General features: G+C 43.9%; 1 protein-coding gene across 5 annotated transcripts in view; it reads right to left on the reverse strand.

Annotated features, from left to right (window-relative positions):
- LOC128691091 (uncharacterized) overlaps positions 1-12,170 on the reverse strand; it is an 800,012-nt gene that overhangs the window by 19,722 nt on the left and 768,120 nt on the right. For 3 of the 5 annotated variants that reach the window (XM_053779885.2, XM_053779883.2, XM_053779884.2), the window contains exon 4: positions 10,191-10,332. In XM_053779885.2, the coding sequence (XP_053635860.1) occupies positions 10,191-10,332 (142 nt within the window). The remainder of the gene's footprint in view (positions 1-10,190; positions 10,333-12,170) is intronic. The other 2 variants (XM_053779887.2, XM_053779886.2) reach the window with 1 other exon arrangement.

Raw genomic sequence — 12,170 nt, forward strand, 5'->3', positions numbered from 1 at the left:
GGGAGGGAGAGAGTGTAGTGTTAGCAGCCAGGGAGGGAGGGGGAGGGTAGTGTTAACAGTTAGCAGCAGCAGCAGCAGCAGCCAGGGAGGGAGGGAGGGAGGGTAGTGTTAACAGCAGCAGCAGCAGCCAGGGAGGGAGGGACGGTAGTGTTAACAGCAGCAGCAGCCAGGGAGGGAGGGAGGGTAGTGTTAACAGTTAGCAGCAGCAGCCAGGGAGGGAGGGAGGGTAGTGTTAACAGCAGCAGCAGCCAGGGAGGGAGGATAGTTTTAACAGTTAGCAGCAGCAGCCAGGGAGGGAGGGAGGGAGGGTAGTGTTAACAGTTAGCAGCAGCCTGACTAACCTTACACCATCACGACGTAAGCATTTCAGGCATGTCCTTCAAGGGTACTTTCGTCGTCCCGTTCTGGAACGAAAGTAGGGAGTGGTTAACGAAAGTAGGGAGTGGTTAACGAAAGTAGGGAGTGGTTAACGAAAGTAGGGACTGATTGTCGAAAGTAGGGACTGATTGTCGAAAGTAGGGAGTGGGTGTCGAAAGCAGAGATTTGTTAACGAAAGTAGGGAGTGGTTAACGATAACAGAGTAGCTATTGAAAGTAATGAGTGGGTAACGAGTGTAGGGAGTGGTTAACGAAAGTAGGGAGTGGTTAACGAAAGTAGGGAATGGTTAATGAATGTAGGGAGTGGTTAATGAATGTAGGGAGTGGTTAATGAATGTAGGGAGTGGTTAACAAATTCAGTGAGAGGGATAACGAAAGTAGGGAGTGGTTAACGAAAAAAGGGAGTGGTTCTGAAAAGTGAAGAGGTTAACGAAAGAGTAGCTGATTAATGTTAAAGAAAGAGGAGTGGTTAACGAAAGGTGGAGCACTTAACCAGCAACAGCAGTAAACACAATGGGGAGTATTTAACGAAAGGGGCGATCGTTAACTATTGGATGAAGTTTAAATGGTTAACGGAAAGGGGAAAGGAATGGTCAACGCAACTGAATTATGAAAGGTATGGGGAAAAATTAGTGATGTATGATACTGATTAACGAAAGGAGGGAACTGTAGGCGAGAAGGAAACTAGAGGTGTTTAACGAGAGTAATACTGGAAAGGAGAACTGGCTGGGACTGGACACAAAGCAGGAACGGCTTCTCGTTAACCAGTTCCGCTTAACGACAGGCCGAACTGGTAAACAACAAGAAAAACTAATCGGTTAAAAGAAGTTAATGTGGCTGTGGGATGTTTAACGAAGCTTAACTAGGAATTACTGGGCGAGGATTTAGCGCTTTCTGGTAGATAGTAAAAATAATAATTATGAATAAATGTCTTAATGTTAGTGAAGGGTTCTTGTTCCAGGAACACGGAGCTTCCCTCTCATTCCTTGGATCGAACCAGACGGCCTCGTATCCTCCCAAACGCCGTTGTAATACCATACGAGAATAGCTAATAAGGTTTGATCCAAGGGAAAGGCAGCTCTATATACCCTGGATCAAGAGCTCTTCGCCAGGGAGGAAAAAGCTAATTTCCTCATTTTTATGATAAGTTTTGAAATTTGAGGAAACAGAATTTTTTTTACATGAAATCAATACGAAAAAACTTGACCATATTGGCCTTGACACCTTTATAAGAGAAAAACATTTATCAGTCAAATTTTAAGACAGTTGCCATTGAGGAAGAGAAAGTTGCCATTGAGGAAGAGAAAGTTGTCATTGAGGAAGAGAAAGTTGTCACTGAGGAAGAGAAAGTTGTCAATGAGGAAGAGAAAGTTGTCAATGAGGAAGAGAAAGTTGTCAATGAGGAAGAGAAAGTTGTCACTGAGGAAGAGAAAGTTGTCACTGAGGAAGAGAAAGTTGTCAATGAGGAAGAGAAAGTTGTCAATGAGGAAGAGAAAGTTGTCACTGAGGAAGAGAAAGTTGTCACTGAGGAAGAGAAAGTTGTCACTGAGGAAGAGAAAGTTGTCATTGAGGAATAGAAAGTTGTCATTGAGGAATAGAAAGTTGTCATTGAGGAATAGAAAGTTGTCATTGAGGAAGAGAAAGTTGTCACTGAGGAAGAGAAAGTTGTCATTGAGGAAGAGAAAGTTGTCATTGAGGAAGAGAAAGTTGTCAATGAGGAAGAGAAAGTTGTCATTGAGGAAGAGAAAGTTGTCAATGAGGAAGAGAAAGTTGTCATTGAGGAGGAGAAAGTTGTCACTGAGGAATAGAAAGTTGTCACTGGGGAAGAGAAAGTTGTCATTGGGGAAGAGAAAGTTGTCAATGAGGAAGAGAAAGTTGTCACTGAGGAAGAGAAAGCTGTCATTGAGGAAGAGAAAGTTGTCATTGAGGAAGAGAAAGTTGTCATTGAGGAAGAGAAAGTTGTCACTGAGGAAGAGAAAGTTGTCATTGAGGAAGAGAAAGTTGTCATTGAGGAATAGAAAGTTGTCATTGAGGAATAGAAAGTTGTCATTGAGGAAGAGAAAGTTGTCATTGAGGAAGAGAAAGTTGTCATTGAGGAAGAGAAAGCTGTCATTGAGGAAGAGAAAATTGCCACTGGGGGAAGAGAAAGTTGCCACTGGGGAATGCCACTGGGGGAAGAGAAGGTTGCCACTGGGGAAGAGAAAGTTGCCACTGAGGGAAGAGAAAGTTGCCACTGAGGGAAGAGAAAGTTGCCACTGAGGAATGCCACTGGGGGAAGAGAAGGTTGCCACTGGGGAAGAGAAAGTTGCCATTGGAGGAAGAGAAAGTTTCCACTGGGGAAGAGAAAGTTGCCACTGAGGAAGAGGAAGAGGCGCAGATAAAGCTCTTGTCTGGGGGTCACTTTTCGCCCTATGTTGGGGGTCACTTTTCGCCCTATGTAAACTTTACAGCATCAACTTGATAATGTTTTAAACAGCGAAACTTTTTTTCTTTTTTAAAATATTGTTATGCACGTTTCCCTCACTCTTGTCGGCAGTAGTTCAAGTGCCAGACCAACCAGTCTCTGTGGGCTAGCAAGCCGCCAGTAGCAACAGCCTGGTTGATCAGGGAAGCCTGGCCGCAGTGCTCGCTTCTAAAAAACTCCTTAAACTAAATGATTATAACTATGACCATAATTTTTTAAGGGGTAAACCGGTAAGCCTGCGGAAGGCCTTCGTCAGATGACCAAAAGCTCCATCTGCGGGTCATTATCTGACTAAGACCCGTCAGGAGACACCTAACCTAGAAAACTTCTGGAAACCGGTCACAAGTATATCAAAAGTAACCAGTGTTAGATGCTTGACATGACGGTAAGACTGATACAAGGCTGACTCAAGCAGAGTGTAAGAAGGAAGAGGCAGGTGTCCTCCTTAACTGAAGGAGTGAGGAGGATAAACACGTTAATTAACACAAGTAAATAAGGTTCCCATTAGCATGAAGGATCAAGAATGCCATTAACGCGAGGAGTAGAGCAGAGGGTGCTATTAACACGAGGTATCAGGAGAAGGTGGCATTAACACGAGGTATCAGGAGAAGGTGACATTAACACGAGGTATCAGGAGAAGGTGCCATTAACACGAGGTATCAGGAGAAGGTGCCATTAACACGAGGTATCAGGAGAAGGTGCCATTAACACGAGGTATCAGGAGAAGGTGACATTAACACGAGGTATCAGGAGAAGGTGACATTAACACGAGGTATCAGGAGAAGGTGACATTAACACGAGGTATCAGGAGAAGGTGGCATTAACACGAGGTATCAGGAGAAGGTGGCATTAACACGAGGTATCAGGAGAAGGTGGCATTAACACGAGGTATCAGGAGAAGGTGGCATTAACACGAGGTATCAGGAGAAGGTGGCATTAACACGAGGTATCAGGAGAAGGTGACATTAACACGAGGTATCAGGAGAAGGTGGCATTAACATGAGGTATCAGGAGAAGGTGGCATTAACATGAGGTATCAGGAGAAGGTGGCATTAACATGAGGTATCAGGAGAAGGTGGCATTAACACGAGGTATCAGGAGAAGGTGACATTAACACGAGGTATCAGGAGAAGGTGGCATTAACATGAGGTATCAGGAGAAGGTGGCATTAACATGAGGTATCAGGAGAAGGTGGCATTAACATGAGGTATCAGGAGAAGGTGGCATTAACACGAGGTATCAGGAGAAGGTGGCATTAACACGAGGTATCAGGAGAAGGTGGCATTAACACGAGGTATCATGGAAAGAATGTCATTAACACAAAGATCATGGAAAGGTTAAATGTAATTTTAACATTATCCACAAAAGGCTGCGTGTTCACTAGCAATGTTATACGGGGCTGGGAATTAACAGTGTTGTACAGGGCTGGGGATTAAGTGTTATACGGGGCTGGGGATTAAGTGTTATACGGGGCTGGGGATTAAGAATGTTATACGGGGATGGGGATTAACAGTGTTATACGGGGCTGGGGATGAACAGTGTTAGATTAACCGGGTTAGATAAAGATCATAAACAAATATAAAATGTCTTTGTAACAACAAAACTGGAACATGTTGAGTACATCGCAGTAACGCGCACAAAAAAATTGCTAACAAAACACTGAGCAACACGGACACGCAACACATCAATTAGGAATGGAAATGTGAGCGAAAACTGCGATAGTTTTTTGTCTGTATGAAAAACGGGAATACGGAGGATATCCTTATCACTGGTTGTGTATAAAGTGGTGCCTAGGACCGAGTATTGTATTGCCTAGTAATAAAACTCTACTAGATCCAGTCTTTGAATGTTGTATTGAACTTCTTATTGTACTAGATCTAACCTTAAGAGCTGTACCAAATATTTAAATACCATATGATTGTTCTTGATATCACTAGTGAAGTTGAAATGTGCACAGTAGGTACCTGATGTTAGCTTACATGGTCAAATATGTTAGATGTACTGCATCACTGTAGCTATACACCTGACGATGCTGAACCAGTGAGGTGCTGTATCACTGCAGCTAAACATCTGACGATGCTAAACCAGCGGAACAAAACGACTCGAACTTTTCTGAGGTTTTGGTGATCCTGTAGTAGGATTTCATCCTCTTTCCACCCTATTTCTCCTTCCATCCCAATCCTATATCCCCTAAGCTCCTCCATTCCTCACTCCCCCCCCTTCCCCATGTGCATAACCCGGCTGGTATTCATGCAGCTACAATCAAGGTGGCCACCCCTGTTTTGTTACCATGGTTAAAACATCTTGCTGAGAGTACTTACAATGTCCAGCATTTCCCCAGCACTCGAGCCCTCACCTTGAAAAGAGAGAGAGAGAGAAAGAGAGAAAGAGAGAGAGAGAGAGAGAGAGAGAGAGAGAGAGAGAGAGAGAGAGAGAGAGAGAGAGAGAGAGAGAGAGAGAGAGAGAGAGAGACAGACAGAGAGAGAGACAGACAGAGAGAGAGAAAAAGACAGACAGACAGAACATGAAGTAAGGAGCCGCCTCACTATACCCTACCACTATAGTGGTGTTAATCATATTGAACAAAATAAATACGTGACGATGGTTTGCAGAGTTACTGGAGTACTGTGGGTAATGTGTCCAATGTTACTGACTCAAGTGGTCGTAAGATGCGTATTACAAAACTGTACTGTCAGTGCAGGAAGATACAGGAGGTAAAGGAAGAAGTGAAGGAAAAAAACAGTGATAAAGATAGTGACAGTGATAAACGGTGACAGTGATATACAGTGATACTCAATGATACAATGACACAGTGACAGATACAATGATATAGTGACACTGCAGCACAAGGTGAAATAGTGACAGACACAGTAATACAGACAGTAACAACAAAGACAATAACACAGACACCTGACTTCTCATAAAGAAAACAAAGAGAAGCGTCATTAAAATCCAAGAAACAAGACATCCACAGATTATTATAAAAGATTTGAATTGTATTACTGAAAAAAAAAAAACTTAGATATGCAACACTAAGATTTGACAGGTGTTGCAGCGGGAGGAGGAGGAGGAGAGGTGTTACAGCGGGAGGAGAGGTGTTGCAGCGGGAGGAGGAGGAGAGGTGTTGCAGCGGGAGGAGGAGGAGAGGTGTTGCAGCGGGAGGAGGAGGAGAGGTGTTACAGCGGGAGGAGGAGGAGAGGTGTTGCAGCGGGAGGAGGAGGAGAGGTGTTACAGCGGGAGGAGGAGAGATGTTACAGCGGGAGGAGGAGGAGAGGTGTTACAGCGGGAGGAGGAGGAGAGGTGTTACAGCGGGAGGAGGAGGAGAGGTGTTACAGCGGGAGGAGGAGAGGTGTTACAGCGGGAGGAGGAGAGATGTTACAGCGGGAGGAGGAGGAGAAGTGTTACAGTGGGAGGAGGAGGAGAGGTGTTACAGCGGGAGGAGGAGAGGTGTTACAGCGGGAGGAGGAGAGGCGTTACAGCGGGAGAAGGAGGAGGAGGAGGAGAGGTGTTACAGCGGGAGGAGGAGGAGAGGTGTTACAGAGGGAGGAGGAGGAGGAGGAGAGGTGTTACAGAGGGAGGAGGAGAGGTGTTGCAGCGGGAGGAGGAGGAGAGGTGTTGCAGCGGAAGGAGGAGGAGAGGTGTTACAGCGGGAGGAGGAGGAGAGGTGCTGCAGCGGAAGGAGGAGGAGAGGTGTTGCAGCGGGAGGAGGAGGAGAGGTGCTGCAGCGGTAGGAGGAGGAGAGGTGTTGCAGCAGGAGGAGGAGGAGGAGGAGGAGAGGTGTTACAGCGGGAGGAGGAGAGGTGTTACAGCGGGACGAGGAGGTGTTACAGCGGGACGAGGAGGAGAGGTGTTACAGCGGGAGGAGGAAGACGAGAGGTGTTACAGCGGGAGGAGGAAGACGAGAGGTGTTACAGCGGGAGGAGGAAGACGAGAGGTGTTACAGCGGGAGGAGGAAGACGAGAGGTGTTACAGCGGGAGGAGGAGGAGGAGAGGTGTTACAGCGGAAGGAGGAGGAGAGGTGTTACAGCGGGAGGAGGAAGACGAGAGGTGTTGCAGCGGGAGGAGGAGAAGTGTTACAGCGGGAGGAGGAGGAGGAGGAGGAGAGGTGTTACAGCGGGAGGAGGAGGAGAGGTGTTGCAGCGGGAGGAGGAGGAGAGGTGTTGCAACGAGAGGAGGAGGAGAGGTGTTACAGCGGGAGGAGGAGGAGGAGGAGGAGGAGGAGAGGTGTTACAGCGGCAGGAGGAGGAGAGGTGTTGCAACGAGAGGAGGAGAGGTGTTACAGCGGGAGGAGGAGGAGGAGGAGGAGAGGTGTTACAGCGGGAGGAGGAGAGGTGTTGCAACGAGAGGAGGAGAGGTGTTACAGCGGGAGGAGGAGGAGGAGGAGAGGTGTTACAGCGGGAGGAGGAGGAGGAGAGGTGTTGCAGCGGGAGGAGGAGGAGGAGAGGTATTGCAGATGGAGGAGGAGGAGGAGGAGGAGGAGAGGTGTTGCAGCGGGAGGATGAGGAGGAGAGGTATTGCAGATGGAGGAGGAGGAGGAGAGGTGTTGCAGTGGGAAGAGGAGGTGTTGCAGCGGGAGAAGGAGGAGAGGTATTGCAGCGGGAGGAGGAGGAGAGGTATTGCAGCGGGAGGAGGAGGAGGAGAGGTGTTGCAGAGGAAGGGGAAAGGACGTTGTCTGAGAGGTGTTGAAGAGGGGAAGACAATGAAGAGGTGATTGTGTTGTGGTGAAGCATGTTCAGGAAGTGTGGGTGAGGGAGGTAGGGAGGGTGAAGTGTGAGTGAGGGAGGTAGGGAGGGTGAGAAAGTGTCGATGAGGGAGGTAAGGAGGGTGAAGAAGTGTGGGTGAGGGAGGTAGGGAGGGTGAGGAAGTGTGGGTGAGGGAGGTAGGGAGGGTGAGGAAGTGTCGATGAGGGAGGTAGGGAGGGTGAGGGAGTGTGGGTGAGGGAGGTAGGGAGGGTGAGGAAGTGTGGGTGAGGGAGGTAGGGAGGGTGAAGAAGTGTGGGTGAGGGAGGTAGGGAGGGTGAAGAAGTGTGGGTGAGGGAGGTAGGGAGGGTGAAGAAGTGTGGGTGAGGGAGGTAGGGAGGGTGAAGAAGTGTGGGTGAGGGAGGTAGGGAGGGTGAAGAAATGTGGGTGAGGGAGGTAGGGAGGGTGAGGAAGTGTCGATGAGGGCGGTAGGGAGGGTGAAGAAGTGATGATGAGGGAGGTAGGGAGGGTGAGGAAGTGTCGATGAGGGAGGTAGGGAGGGTGAAGAAGTGTCGATGAGGGAGGTAGGGAGGTAGGGAGGGTGAGGGAGGTAGGGAGGGTGAGGGAGGTAGGGAGGGTGAGGGAGGTAGGGAGGGTGAGGACGTGTTGGTGAGGGAGGTAGGGAGGGTGAGGAAGTGTGAGTGAGGGAGGTAGGGAGGGTGAGGAAGTGATGATGAGGGAGGTAGGGAGGGTGAGGAAGTGATGATGAGGGAGGTAGGAAGCGTGAGGAAGTGTGGGTAAAGGAGGTAGGGAAGGGGAAGGAGACAGACATAGGCAGATTTAAGGAATCAATGACAAGTAGCCGGGTCACCACATGGAGAAGACCCGGGCCGGAAGTACAGGCGAACCTCTAATGAATGAATGACAAGTATAAAATACATCAACCCTGGATGGAAGTATACATCAACCCTGGACAGAACTCAAGACAGAACTATAAAGTAAGATAACACATTGAAACCATTTTAAAAGTTAGGGAAACACACACACACACATTATATATATATATATATTATATATATATATATATATATATATATATATATATATATATATATATATATATATATATATATATATATATATATATATATATATATATATATATATGCAATAAGATCACAGTAAACAGATGATTTCAGAAAATGCAAAATAACCACTGCGAAAGAATAGAGAAATTCCAAGTGCTTTCGTGACGACTCACATTATCAATGAACAATGTTCCTTGACAATGTGAGTAGTCACGAAAGCACTTGGAATTTCTCTATTCTTTCACAGTGGTTGTTTTGCATATATATATATATATATATATATATATATATATATATATATATATATATATATATATATATATATATATATATATATATATATATATATATAAAATGTCGTGCCAAATAGGTAAAACTGGTCAATTAGGAAGAACTCATTTAAAATTAAGTCCTTTCTAAATTTTTGTCTTATACGCTCAGACATATTTTTTTTTTCATTTATGTTAATGTAAAAATAAATAATTTTGTACCAAAACAACCTTAGAAAATTAACCTAACCTTATTATAACGCGCAATTTAATTCAACCTAATCCAGCTAAATATAATTTAGATAAGTTTACAATAATTTAATAATAAACACAATGAAAAATATTTTTTTCGTTCGGTTCATAATGATTCTTGCGAAATTAATGCATACACAAATTTTCTTTGCCTTATTCGTTCGGCAAGAAAAGCGTTGCTATTTAAGCCAAAAATAGCAATTTTTACCTATTCGGCACGACATATATATATATATATATATATATATATATATATATATATATATATATATCCTCCATGTGGAAGTGGAACAGAATTCTTCCTCCGTAAGCCATGCGTGTTGTAAGAGGCGACTAAAATGCCGGGAGCAAGGGGCTAGTAACCCCTTCTCCCGTATAAATTACTAAATTTAAAGAGAGAAACTTTCGTTTTTCTTTTTGGGCCACCCTGCCTTGGTGGGATACGGCCGGTTTGTTGAAATATATATATATATATATATATATATATATATATATATATATATATTGTGTATATATGTCGTGCCGAATATGTAAAACTAGTCAATTAGCAAGAACTCGTTTAAAATTAAGTCCTTTCTAAAATTTTCTCTTATACGTTTAAACATATATTTTTTTTTCATTAATGATAATGTAAAAATTTTTAATTTTGCACCAAAAAAATCTTAGAACACTTACCTAACCTTATTATAACAAGAACAATTCATTTTAGCCTAACCTAACTAAATATATTTTAGATTTGTTTACAATAATTCAATACTAAACAAACACAGTGAAATATATTTTTTTTCGTTAAGTTCAGAATGATTTTGGCGAAATTATTGCATACGCAAATTTTCACTTGTCCTACATGGCAAGATGAACGTTGCTATTTAAGCCAAGATCTCAAGTTCTGCCTATTCGGCACGACATATATATATATATATATATATATATATATATATATATATATATATATATATATATATATATATATATATATATATATATATAAAGAATAGAGAGAAAGAGAGAGGGTGGTGGGTGCTTGTGGTAGTAGCAGTGCGCAGATGAACGAACACTACCTGGAGGTCACTAACTTGTCTCTTGATGTGGGCCAGAGAGTCGGATGAGTATGACATGTTGGCGAACACCATCCGCTCCTCGTAGTCGTATTCACACAGGATCTTGTTGTCGCACAGGTAAAACCGGTCCCCGACGCAGAACCTGACGGAGGAGAGACGCAAGGAAGGGATTAAACGTATGCATTACCTAATGATTTCACCATAAATGCCATACCAACACAAGCTCTCTCTTTCAGCAGAGCATAGCACTGCTCTTGTAGTTAACAAATAGGTTAATCGCACCCAATGGTGGAAGCAAGTTATTCAATACAAAGTTTCAAGAATAGATATGATAGGTGTCATAGACCGACGTTAGTGCTCGTGGGGCAGGAGTGACACACTCGATTACCCACATTCACAAATCACTCTACATAATACAATTTGTTAACCCACAACGTTTCTCCAACACAGCGGATACCTTTATTAACTACAGTGTTTCTCCCACACAGTGGATACCTTCATTAAAAACAGTGTTTAGCTCAAGGAGAGTTTTATCATGAATTAGTAAAGTTCTAAAAGAGCGAAACGTTGTCTTAATTAAACCTTGTAATACTCGACATGTCTAATGTTACCTAACAAAGTTTTTTACTTAATCATTACTGAGTCGTCTCAGGGGATCCCAGTTTTTAGGTCAAGCTTCAAACCGTTGTCACGTTTTTATTAATACGTTTATTGATATTCATGTAAGCCAAAACTAGCTAAACTTAGTTAAACTGAGCATGTAGATATACTGATTTAAGCATAAGAGCAAAAATCAAAATAGTCTAAAATCTTGTTAATAAAGAAGGCACAATTCATTTTATATATATATATATATATATATATATATATATATATATATATATATATATATATATATATATATATATATAAAAGATGGAGTGGTAGGGAAGGTAAAATATTCCAACAGTCTGAAGGAGAATCTTAGCCTTTTTCCTTGAAACCTTTGTATTTCTCAAATGCTATGGGTCCCCACACCTGCACCAGGAGGGCCACCCCATTTATACATTCATAGTTAACTTTTTGTGGTGTTGATATCCTAGGCGGTAGCGTCTGCTGTTTCTTAAATACTGAGCTGGTGGTCATGTGCGTCTACCTGGCCTCAAGTGAACGGCCAAATAAGGGGGGATGATTGTGGAGGAGAGATGCGAGTGTTGTGTCGTTGTCGTAACAAGAGACAACTGTGTAACCAGCGGACTTTACCCATTGTTTCCGAATCAAATTACAGTGTCTCGAGTTAAAGCAAGGTTGGCTTTAACTCGAGACAAACCAGACACTCAGCGATTTCAGTTGCATAACTCAGTTATTCAAAGAGATGTCAGTCCCACGAGATTGTTGATGCCGTTGAGAAATTAGCGTTGTCTCTGTCTCAGCGTTGATTCTGTGTATAGATCATATTCACCCGCTGTTACAGTGATAGAACATGCTCACCGGTTAAGTACTTTTTTTTTCATTTCGCGTGCTACGTTCTGTTATAATTATTCAGAGACAGTCATATAGTATAAAACCAACGTTCTGAATATGACCGAATGATAACCAAGCTCTAACGTCTGGAGGCATGTTCCGCCAGACGAAGAAAATACCTTCACTCCAGTCCACCTTCAATCGCCGATGTATGTGTGTATACAGCTAATATCTAGCCAGCCTGGTACACCTGCCTGAGTCGCTCCTGGTGACACACACGCCTGGATGGTCGAATGCACCAGCCAGATCAGAGGCGAGAAAATCTTGCAAGAAAGTTGGACAAATAAGCCCCCGTCTGTAGAAGTAAGACTTTGACCAGCGGGTGAGAGTAAATGGTCAAAGACTTCAGGGGTGAGTGTTGTTGGTAGCGGGGGTAACGTTGCCCTCTGAGAGAGTTGAAGGCTGGGGCAGGTGGTAAGTGGCAGAAGGAAAGAAAGGGAGGGGGGCGGAGATTGAGGGAATGAGGGAAATGATAGA

Source organism: Cherax quadricarinatus, chromosome 27, assembly GCF_038502225.1.
Source record: "Cherax quadricarinatus isolate ZL_2023a chromosome 27, ASM3850222v1, whole genome shotgun sequence".
NCBI classification, from domain to species: Eukaryota; Metazoa; Arthropoda; class Malacostraca; order Decapoda; family Parastacidae; genus Cherax; species Cherax quadricarinatus.